General features: G+C 37.4%; 1 protein-coding gene across 2 annotated transcripts in view; it reads left to right on the top strand.

The window, feature by feature from the left end:
• The window catches only part of smarca2 (SWI/SNF related BAF chromatin remodeling complex subunit ATPase 2), an 83,760-nt gene that overhangs the window by 21,115 nt on the left and 50,570 nt on the right, over positions 1-12,075 (top strand). For both annotated transcript variants that reach the window (XM_073860856.1, XM_073860857.1), the window contains 11 exons: positions 481-531; positions 660-796; positions 1,030-1,081; positions 1,303-1,403; positions 5,383-5,530; positions 5,995-6,158; positions 8,891-8,957; positions 9,068-9,178; positions 9,259-9,501; positions 9,597-9,710; positions 10,598-10,711. In XM_073860856.1, the coding sequence (XP_073716957.1) occupies positions 481-531; positions 660-796; positions 1,030-1,081; positions 1,303-1,403; positions 5,383-5,530; positions 5,995-6,158; positions 8,891-8,957; positions 9,068-9,178; positions 9,259-9,501; positions 9,597-9,710; positions 10,598-10,711 (1,302 nt within the window). The remainder of the gene's footprint in view (positions 1-480; positions 532-659; positions 797-1,029; positions 1,082-1,302; positions 1,404-5,382; positions 5,531-5,994; positions 6,159-8,890; positions 8,958-9,067; positions 9,179-9,258; positions 9,502-9,596; positions 9,711-10,597; positions 10,712-12,075) is intronic.

The following is a 12,075-nucleotide window of genomic DNA, read 5'->3' as shown; positions in this document are numbered from 1 at the left end:
GCACATACGACGGCCTACATAAACATATTACCAGAATGATTGACAACTAGGAGGACCAATAGTCCACCCGGAAAAATAAAATCCTCCGCAATACCTTTAAAAAGGAATTTTTTTGCTAAATGGATATTAATCCGATCTGCTAGTTAATTTGATTGTGTCATCAAAGATCTCATTGTTCGTTAAAATGTATTCTGCCTTTTCACTTGTTCGGCCAAAGACCGAAAATTATAATTTTTTGCTATTTTTTGCTGTATAATTTCGGTTGGCAAACATTCGGTGCACCCCTACACAAAATAATTTATTTCGAATTATAATGAACTAAAAAAACTTCCACCAATTTTGATTCGCTCATTCACGGCACATTGTAAACCTCAGCTTTTTGGTTATATTCTTTGCTTACCTAAATATATTCTTTTTATAAAGTGCTTATGATTCTCAAACATTAAATATTTGGTAATTCCTTTCATGTTTAACCTTCAGCCAGAGTCTGGTGACGCAGAGGGAATGGGAGCCATTGGGCCTGATGGAGAGGTATGTAAATCACTACAAGAAATTAAATAACCGGCTGACATGTGTCCCTATGGCACAATTACTATGTCAAACTCGATCTAACACTGTTCATCGGAGAAAACCTGCTGTGTGTTTATTTGTCCCCATAGCCCATAGATGAGAGCAGCCAGATGAGTGAGCTGCCAGTCAAAGTCATTCAGACTGAGACGGGCAAAGTCCTACAGGGGACAGATGCCCCCAAGTCCAGTCAGTTAGAGGCCTGGCTCGAGATGAACCCTGGCTATGAGGTCCTTTCATTTCATCTTTTTTGTGTCTGTTATAACAGTTTTTGACAGAGGCCCACAAAATATATATGCCCAATATTTTGGTTTAAGTTGTGAAAGCTGCTATGAGTCATATGTGTTTCTTGTTGTATATATATTTAATTCTGTTACTCTTTAAAGTATCTGTTGTCAATAAGTTCTTATAGTGCTTTCAAGTGTTTACTACTTAATTATGCCCTTTAAATCACAGCTATGAAGTTGCACCACGATCAGACAGTGAAGAGAGTGGCTCAGAATTTGAAGAGGAGGTGAGTGTCCTCTTCTTTCTCCTCATTAGGCATTGACAGCTCCTCCAAGTGGGAGTGAGTCATACGCACAAACACCCAAACCAAGTAACATGCTTTATTATCTCGGTGCCCGCAAATCACCTCCTGCAAGCCTTTTTAGAAGCAGTCGAACACAAATTTTCCTTTCAACTGAGCAATCACTATGCTTTAAATGAGTATGATCCGCTAATGCTGCCTTTTAGGATGAAGAAGAGGTAGTCTCCAGAGCCGAATCAGAGGAAAAGAAAGTCATCGATCCCAACAGTGATGAAGTGTCTGAGACAGCGGCAAAGCACATCATAGAGTATGTTCCCTGTTCTCACTTTAAAGCGAAACATGTCTTGTTGAACTGGAGTGCAAGAAATGTAGGGCAGCAGGACTCGGGTGTTGATAGATGTTATGTATTTTTCGCGCTTTCTTTGTCCTTTCTTTTTCTCTTATATTCTGTCTCAGCTCTGGTGTTCTGTTATTTGTAATTATTAGGTTGTATAGTAAATTAATTAGCTATGAATCTTGGGAATTTTCTACATACTTAATTTAGTTCGCTGAAATTTGCATCTAAGTGCACTCAGGCCATATTTACATCATAGCATTTGCATTTTAAAATGGCATTTTAAAATGAAAACGATCCTCGTTTATACTGGCATTTTTAAAAGTATCTTCATCCACACTATACACGACCATAAACGCATGAAACATGACCAATCACATAACTGGGCATGCGCATAAGAGTGTAAAATAACTTATTACTCTAATAATAGCTTACCTTTGCGCATTTATGCAGCCTAGGGGTGTGCGATATTGACAAAAATTCATACCTGGATCCTTTGCCGGCATCTAAAACAGACACTATTTTTGAACCTATAAAAATGTGTTTGGGAAAGTCTTATATTGTTCTAGCTCCCCCCTACAACATATTAATATGATTAATAGGTTAATGTTGATGTTATAAACCAAACAGAAAGGTCTTTATGATTTAAAAAGGAAGCATTCAAGTGAACAGTACTAAACAGTAGCGAACTTGAAGCAAAAATAAATTTCAGCAAATGCAAACTTCAATCAAACAAAATAAGAGGTGAAGGATAGCTTTAGTCTACAGAAATGCTTATTGCTTTAATGTAGGGGGTTCCTCTTCAGCCATTTCACACTGTTATATTTATAATAGTTCATTGTTCGCAGTTCATGTTTCTGATCTTATAGTCCATTTAAAAATGTTTGTACAAACTGACTGTATTCTTCACAAAAACACCAAATAACTTATCTTCCCATACCTGTCGCTGTTTAGTGCTTGTGTGTGTTCCCTCACACGCATTCTCCGACAGAAAAGCGTGGGCGGCTAAAGTATTAAAAATTAAATGACGTTAATTTTTAAAAGTGTACGAGGTCCGTGCATGTCCTCCGCTAGCAACACAGAAATAGCAAAAAGTGCAATCGGCTAAACGAGCATTAAATATTAATATGACATTGATTTTTTTGTTTTTATTAATTTATATTCACAAAACTTATCAACAAAACATCGATTAAAATTAAGAGACCAATTATATTAAACAAAATTCATGTTAAAGTAGCAAACAAAACTTAAATTAAACTCGAAAATAATGTCTGACTCATTACAATTCTCCCTTCATATTGGCCTTTACAACGGCCTATATGGCGTTTAAAATTACAGTCTATCTTTCGTGATAAGCTAACTAAATTTAAACAAAACATAAACAACATTACAACAATATTCAAACCCAACAATACTCAAACATAAATGAAGTTTCATTGCAAAACGAGATAACCACAATTTTTTTAATTGTTCAGAAATCGCGTTTTTTGGTTGTGCATTCCAATTAATTTTACTGCAACTGCAGTTGGTTTGTTTTGATTTAAAACCTTCATAACTTAAAAAATACATCTAAGTAGCACCATAAAACAAAATAATAACATGATAACATAATAATAAACATGTTTTGACAAAAATGTTAAAAAATGGATTTATCTCGTTTTGCAACGAAACTCTTCAAATATAAAACAGACATTATCTATAAGGATACATGTTAAAACAATCTGATATAGCGTTTATAATAGCTGGTTGGTAGATGTTTACTATTTTTGGCAAAACCTCCGTTGCAAACCTCCATTTACCTGAATAAAAATAATTTTTACTTCGAAAATGATGCGCTGTCACGATAACATCAGCTGTTCGTTTACCCAAGACTCCGTCTACGTTCATTTACACTGCAGCACAACATCTGAGTTCTCAAACTAAAACAGGGTCTGCAGCGTTTACAAACGACTCCGTTTATGAGGGTCGAAAATGGTGGCGTAGTGTAAATTAAAGGCGTAAACGTGGCAAAAGTACTGCATTTTAAAAGGTAAACATAGCCTCAGTGGCCCCTGAATAGATACACTTGCACTGTGCTTACTAATCAAAACAATAATGAAATCAGGAGGATGCTTAAAAGTGTGCTGATGTGGTTCAAAAAAAGAAATGTAAACCAAGTGACTTTTAACTGTGGAATGATTGTTGGTGGAAACTAAGAGGATGGTTTAATGGATTTTCAAGCTCAGCAGACTCTGGGGTTTAGAGAGGGTGATGTGAGAAATAAAAAATACCCATTGAGCAGTTCTGTGTGTGAAAAAGCCCCGCGGTCAGAGAAGGTCTGCAGGTGAGACTCTTTGATTGCAGGTCGAAGCTTGGGGTGGGTGGACTGAGGCTGCAAATGAGAGCAATGGGTGCACTAGGAACAGAAGACCCAGGGCACGGGCTCACCAAATTAAACAGAAAAACATCAGACAAATCTGAGCTTCGGCTGCAGCAGATGGTTGAGGTAGACTTTGGTTTAAGCAACATGAATCCATTAATGAGTGCGTTGTGTTAAAGGTGGAGGAATGGTGTAATGAAAAGTACTTAGCATAATTTGAATGGCAAAGTGCAGGTCAGATTAATCATGGGTGCAAAATTACATATACTATCTTTTATTTATTTATTTGCATGTAATTATTTTTTGAATCCCTATGCAAAGGTCAAATATTCTTACCTCTTGTCAACCTTAACACTGATCTTTTAATTGAGTTTAGTTACAGCATATTATACCGTTACGTGAAGTTTTTGTGATTAACAAATTCCACTGCACAAAGTGCAGAGAGTGCAGAGACTGAAGATTACTTGTTAACCATTTATAAATGGATTAGTTTTTAATGCCTTTCTCCAATCATTTACCAGTAAATTAAAGTTCTGGAATTATCAGAGCAAACAACCAGTGTTATGGATGTGACATTTTTTTGTCAAAAATTTAAATACAATTTATCAGAGAAATAATATTCAACAAATGGCTTTCATGATTTCATTCTCTATTATGGGCATATCTGAAATCTGTGCTTGCCTAACTGAATTTTTTTTTTTTAAATCTTTGAAAAGCTTTAACAGAGACCTTGCATCAAATATTGACATCTTAGATATCAATATTTATAATTCTTTATAATTTAGATAAAGAATTTATATAAATTTATAATTCTGAGATCTGTTGCGTTTCCCGTGGATCATCATTGTCACGAGTTTGAGTTACGCAAGTTTATTTTTGCAGAGCATCATATCAAGGGGGTCGCACACCAGACGCGCAGCTTAGCGCCGCGTCGCATCGAGTCACGTCTAGGACAACTCGGAGTTATCGTAGAACCGGAATTGCACACTAAATAGCGCAAGCTTAGTCAGATAGAGTCTACTTCAAAATGCTAAATATATGTTAGCAGCCAATGTTATTCGTTAATAATTTGGGACAAATAAGATTTTATTTAATTGTAAACTATGTGAGTGGCGCTCTGTGGCGCGACAGGGATGTGAGCAAATCCCTGAGTCGTAGCCTGGCGCCGCGGACAGGCGTCACTTGTCGGTGCCAGCATGCGTACACTCATAGAAAACAATGTGCTAGATTTTGTTAGAACGACGCGTCCGGTTTGCAACCCCCTTCAGACTCAGGAAAATGACGAGTCAACGAGTCCACAGCATCTCTTTGGGGCAACTTTTTGAGGCGCTATTAGTTCGGAGTTCAATCCGACTATTAATCTTGAACCAAACAACATCATGCCGCGCTTTTAATTGATTTTTTTCATTTGCCTGTCGAATTAGCGCTTTAGCAATAACAAATTTGTTAAATCTTTAAACAGCCGTTCAAGTGCAGAGTGTGTGTGTTTGTGTGTGTGGAAAGTCTGGAAATCTGTCATATTAAATTAAACTTTCACTTAATCACTGTCACATTACACAGCATGACCATACATTTTATGTCTTTATGTTACAGGTCTGCTAAACAGGATGTGGATGATGAGTACAGTGTTCAGGCAGGAGAGACCAGCACTCAGTCTTACTATGGAGTCGCCCACGCGGTCATAGAGAGAGTAGACATTCAGTCCTCTCTTCTGGTTAATGGACTACTCAAACAGTATCAGGTAAAGCTCTGAATAAATACTATAGGCCCTTTCACAGTTACATTATGCTTTGCAGATAGGTATGTAGATTTCAATAGTGAAGGAGATTATATTCTACAAAGGGATGAAACTGCACGAAATAAACCACACAGGGAGAAAATATCAAAAATTTAGTGGCTAGGATTGAATCTGTTATCCTCTTTGAGACGATAATGGATTTACCCGTGGATTTGAAAAGAAGAAAAACAGAACGCTTATCTTCCAATTTTCTTTTCTTCCCAGCCTGTTTTAAAGTAAACTTTAGGGAGACTGTTTAAGCCTTAGAAAGGCTTGAGGCATTGATTCAGGGTTTGATTCTACCCAACATCTGTAAAACACAGATTTTTTTATCCCATGTTCAATGATCAGTGCTAGTATCTGCTAGTTTTTTCAGTTTTTGATGCTTTTAATGTACACCCACAATTAACACAAGTACTGTGGTTCAGGTTCAAGGTCTGGAATGGATGGTTTCTCTGTACAACAACAACCTAAATGGTATTCTAGCTGATGAGATGGGTCTGGGAAAGACCATTCAAACCATCGCCCTCATCACTTATCTGATGGAACACAAGAGGCTCAATGGGCCGTACCTCATCATCGTACCGCTCTCGTAAGTCCAACAAACAAGCTGTGAATAAGGTAATAGGAGGTGTAATGAGGTAAGCTAAGTGGAGTTGCAGCTTAATGGCTTCATTAGGTAACTTAACACTGTTACGTGCAGTTCAGCTGACCATTAATGACTGAAAACTAGAAGCAATTCTTAATATTAAGTTTAAGAGGTGACATGTGGCAGCGTTTCAGGTCACTGAGCAATTGTCTGAGCAAATGGATCATGCATGGTTAGTTGGTTGGAGATTGAAATGTATTAAAGGGACACTCCACTTTTTTTTTAAATATGCCCCTTTTTTTACAGATCCCCTAGACTTAAAGATAGCTTAGCACAATCCATTGAATCTGATTAGACCATTAGCATCGCGCTAAAAGATAACCAAAGAGTTTCGAAATTTTTCCTATTTAACACTCTGGGGTCGACTGCGGCACGGGCGCCGCAAACTCTTTATTTTTCAATCAGTCGCAAAGAGACTTAAATTACTCTGCTGATTTTGGACATACAGATATGATTTATACATCATTTAAAACGTTAAAGTGTCTATTTTTTTCTATCCACTCCCAATAGAAACAAAATGTTGTGCTTTTCGCAAAATTAAGAAAATAAACACGATGCGCCTTTTGTTCTCTTTCCCTCAGTGAAGTCCTTTTAGAAACGCGTCAGAAAAATTAACTGTAACTTAAGGAATACTTGTCATAGAAACAAAAGATAAATGTCTACATAATGCTTGGAATGTCTGCTTTTAAATGATGGAAGTGAGATCGAAAACAGATATTGTCATTCGGTGTAAACTGTATGAGAAGGAGGAGAGGGACCGTCTTTCTCCTGTTACCTGTTTATCTGTAATGAGATGAGATCGCCACACCCCCGCGCCATTGAAGTGAACTAGCAGAGACATCAATATGCATAACTCGTGCCTCCTGCAGTCAATGGATACGCAATCCACAATCCAGTCTCTCCATTCCTTGTTGTTTCATCCGAGTGCACTAAACGTGACATCTAAATCCTTATTTACTTGCGTATGCGTGTCAGTATCTCCAGACGCGAGTGTTTTCTTTGTCCTTCCGTCAAACAGTTCACGCGACTGAAACACACATACACAAACACACGAGTAAGGAAAATCGACACGCTTTTTGTTATTCTTATAAAATACGCGATTGTAAACAGTACAATCCTTATTTAGTTGCGTCTAAGCATGTATCTCCGCACAGCAAGTTTATTAAACACAGGATCACTCGCATGTGCACACATTGTACTGCTTTCATGATCAACACTTGAGGGAGTAATGGCGGCGGCAACTGTTAACAAACATTGATAAGTTTATCACGCTTGTCCCTTATTGTGTTTCTACTATAATGATTAGAAAAAAACAAAAAAGAGTCCAGACAACGATAGGCAGTTCTTCTTTTGAGCTTTTTACTGCACAAAAGTAAACCTCTTGCTGGCCAACCAAACACTAACCCTGTGTTTATTTTTATGATGGCCAAACAGTACCTTTACCATGATTAGGCTACTATGGTTTTTAAAAGGTATACTTGTGAAATTAATAGAAAATATTTTAATAGAAATAAATATATATGAATAATGCGTGTGTGTGTGTGTGTGTGTGTGTGTGTGTTACATTCCTGTTGAACAATCCTACCAGGCTCATTATGTGGCTCATTATGCAACTCTTTTGTTTACTGAGCTGTCAATCATTGATTATTCAGGAGCTTTCCCGCCTCCATGCATACGGCCTTTCCCAAGCAAAAGTGTCTTAGAAATTGTAAATCAATATATTGTTTTATGTGAATGAGTAGGCCGAATGATTTTCACATCATTTTGAAGAAAAAACTCTAGACTACTAGATCCTTTATTGAAAAGTCTTAGGAAAACATGTTTAGAATGAGTTTTGTGGACTTATATCAGTGACTTAAAAATTTAGCTTTTTCAAAAACCATGCATAAACATTTTTCTCTCAAACATACAAACATGTACATACATGTTGATTATATAATATTGTAGCCCAGTTTGTGCTGAACACAGTGTTATGAGACTTTTGCCATTAATATGTTTTTAAGCAACTGAAAAAAGCACAAATGTCAGTGCATGTCAAAACTTCCCGAGGGCCCTAAAAACCCCTTAGACCCCAGAGGGTTAAAACTTGACTCTTCTGTAGTTACGTTGTGTAATAAGACAGACAGAAAATTAAAAGTTGCAATATTCTAGGCAGATATGGCTAGGAACTATACTGTCATTCTGGCGAAATAATCAAGGACTTTGCTGCCGTAACATGGTTGCTGGAGGCGCAATGATATTACGCAGTGCTGGAAAATAGTCCCCTGGTATTCAAAGTTACCAAGGGGACTATGCTGCGTTATATCATTGCATTATTGCTTTTTTGCCCTGCCCAAGTTTAGTGTTCACAGAAATATTGCTTGTCATGCCTACATTATTGCACTTATTATTAAGACCTCACTGATAGACTTGTTTTCTGTAAAATCCTTTAAGTGTTCTGCAGAGTGACCCTCTGCAATACGGTCGCCACATTTCGATAAAGTTATTGTGATTGATTTGCGGATAGGGCAGAAATGCCTTCATGCTGCCTCACCTCATATATATCATTACCTGGGGTGCACGATCACACATCATATATTATTTAGAGATATGACTTTACTTAGAGGATGGACGTTTGTTCCATATCAGCTCGTTCTCATAAAAAAACTATTGATTTTTGTCTGTGTTTCTTACAGGACTTTGTCAAACTGGGTTTATGAACTGGATAAGTGGTCACCAAGTATTGTAAAAATTGCCTACAAGGTAATCATGAATGTATTTTGTTATGGACAATGTGCAATTAAATTGTTATTGTGGACTATAGAATTTAAGAAATTGAAGTGGAAGGCAATAAGTGTTGCAATTTGTGAAAGGGCACGCCGTCCATGCGGAGGTCTTTGGTGCCGCAGCTCCGCAGTGGGAAGTTCAATGTTCTCCTTACCACCTATGAGTACATAATTAAAGACAAGCATATTCTAGCCAAGGTAAAGGCCACTCAACACAAAGCACATGATTGCAAAGAGATCCAAGCCTTCATGCTCTTTATTCCCTCCCCGGCTCTTAGATCCGCTGGAAGTACATGATTGTGGATGAAGGTCACCGCATGAAGAATCATCATTGCAAGCTTACACAGGTGTTGAACACCCACTACGTCGCTCCCAGGAGACTTTTGCTCACAGGAACGCCTTTGCAGAACAAACTACCTGAGCTTTGGGCTCTGCTCAATTTCCTGCTGCCCACTATCTTCAAAAGCTGCAGTACATTTGAGCAGTGGTTCAACGCCCCCTTCGCTATGACAGGAGAGAGGGTAAACACTTGTATTTCGGTCTTGTGCATTTTATTAGTTTACACAGCAGTTTAACAAGGTCACTTTTTGTTTTGGATCGCGTTGATGTTTGCTAGGTGGACCTAAATGAAGAGGAGACCATCCTCATCATTCGTCGCTTGCATAAGGTTTTACGGCCTTTCCTGCTGCGCCGACTGAAGAAAGAGGTGGAGTCTCAATTGCCTGAGAAGGTACACGCCCATCCTGTGTGCACAACACATCACAACACGTCTGACATCACAAGGGGAGACAAATTTCAAATACCTGTTTTTCGCATGCTTGCAGAGAATGGTTTACCAAAACTCAGTCACTGGGTTGATCTTTTTCACATTTTCTAGGTTGATAAAAGCACTGATGAACCTAATTATAGCACTTAAACATGTAAAAAGTTCAATTTTCTTGATATGGCCCCTTTAAGGCCTGTTCACACCAAGGGGGATAACTATAAAGTTAATAATAATTCTATAAGCATCCACGTCAATGCACAATGGAACGATTTATTAAAGTTGGATGTGCAAGCATTTTAAATTTAAATGAATTTATATTGGATGTCAATGATTTATCAAAATCACTTTAAATCTGGTCCCAACGATATCATTGCTCTGTATTTTTATCGGTATAGCAGTGGTGTAGGCTCAGCTTGAAATATTATCTTGTAGGTATCATTATTGCTTTTAGAGTAAATGGGACTTTGAATTGTAAAGATGGTAGCGGTGGAAATACCAGAGCTTACAAGGCAGCAAAAAAGAAGAGTTTCAAGGTTTTAAAAAAGTTAGTTCTAAGGCTTTGATTCTGTATAAATGTACTGCCACATAAGCTTGTCATGACTCTAAGCATACCGTACATTCTGTTTTCGGTTGCCTGAAATTAAAATCCACAAAGTTACAAAGCAATACTGGCAGCTATAAATGGTGTACACAGAAATCACAATTCTGTATGCAAATACATGATGAAGTAAAGAAATATCTCAAACATCTTAAAACACATAACATTTACAAAAATAGATATAAAACCTAAGGCAATTTCTATTAAAATGTAAGCAACTGTATCATAAATGGGCTTTCAATGTTTGTTACAGGTGGAGTATGTTGTCAAATGTGACATGTCAGCTATTCAGAAGGTTCTTTACAGGCACATGCAAGGCAAAGGCATCCTGCTCACAGATGGTTCAGAGAAAGACAAAAAGGGTAAAACAGGCTCTTTTTTATACCTGCCATTAAGATTAGTGGTCATTTGAGTCGCATCAATGTTTACCGGATTGCAACAAGGGACTGTCTACTCTAAAATGAGTTTGAAAGTCTTAATGTGACCACTTGTGTTTATTTGATTTTTCTGATTATATGCATTGGTTAATTATTTAACACACTACAGCTTCCAAGTACACATCTTACCTCAAATGTGATGTTTGGAGTGAAATACTTTTGGATTCAAAGCACATCAAATAGTCAGCATATTAAACGTCTCTCAGAAGTCAGAAATTATAACATGTAGCATTAAAAGTAGTCATTAAAACATATTTTTCTATTAAAGTCTGTGTAGTCATTTCAGAGAATTGTTTCTAAACACATTATAAATGTTAGAAATGTATTGCTGAAAGACTTTGCAAAGACAATAGCCTCTTTCAGACAGTAATTCCAGTAAATTACTATGAATTTACCAGAATGAATTTACCAGTAAATACAAAAATGTGCTGTTCACACACGCAGTGACATTCCGTCTTTTTACCAGTAAGACATCATTCACACATCAGTATCAAAATACCAGTAAACTCAGAGGGAAAGCGGATGTTACCTGTGGCGCACGGCGAGCTCAGTGTTGTATTTGTAAACAATGGCGGGTTATGACTTGCACGATATGCACAGCCCATTTTTTGTTGTTTTCACATCTGTTGCTCATGACCAAACAACATTGCATTAGGCGACGTCAAACAGAACCTGCGTCTTAAACATCAGTACTGTTTGCACATTACCGTGGGTTTACACAAGACGCGAGTTCAACGATTTGCGTGAGTAGATTACATACAAAGTCAATGCAAAGACGCGATCAGACGCATCCTTGCGTGGGGCGATGCGAATGACCCGATATAAGGCGGCGCGTTTACCGCGTAAAAACAGGCGCTATTCGCCTCAAACACATCATTTTAAAAATTTGCATGACACGAAGTTAAAGGAATATTCCATTTTCTTAAAAGAAAAATCCAGATAATTTACTCACCACCATGTCATCCAAAATGTTGATGTCTTTTTTTGTTCAGTCGAGAAGAAATTATGTTTTTTGAGGAAAACATTGCAGAGTTTTTCTAATTTTAATGGATTTTAATAGAACCCAACATTTAATACTTAACTCAACACTTAACAGTTTTTTTCAACAGAGTTTCAAAGGACTATAAACAATCCCAAACGAGGCATAAGGGTCTTGTCTGGCGAAGCGATTGTCATTTTTGACAGGAAAGGTAAAAAATATATACTTTTAAACCACAACTTTTCGTCTAGGTCCGGTCCAGCGCGACCTAACGTAAATGCGTAGTGACGTAGGGAGGTCACGTGTTACATATAT

The sequence above is a fragment of the Misgurnus anguillicaudatus genome, chromosome 22, assembly GCF_027580225.2.
Source record: "Misgurnus anguillicaudatus chromosome 22, ASM2758022v2, whole genome shotgun sequence".
Taxonomy (NCBI): Eukaryota; Metazoa; Chordata; class Actinopteri; order Cypriniformes; family Cobitidae; genus Misgurnus; species Misgurnus anguillicaudatus.
Note: the sequence above shows the minus strand (reverse complement) of the source record. Positions and strands in the feature narration are given on the sequence as shown.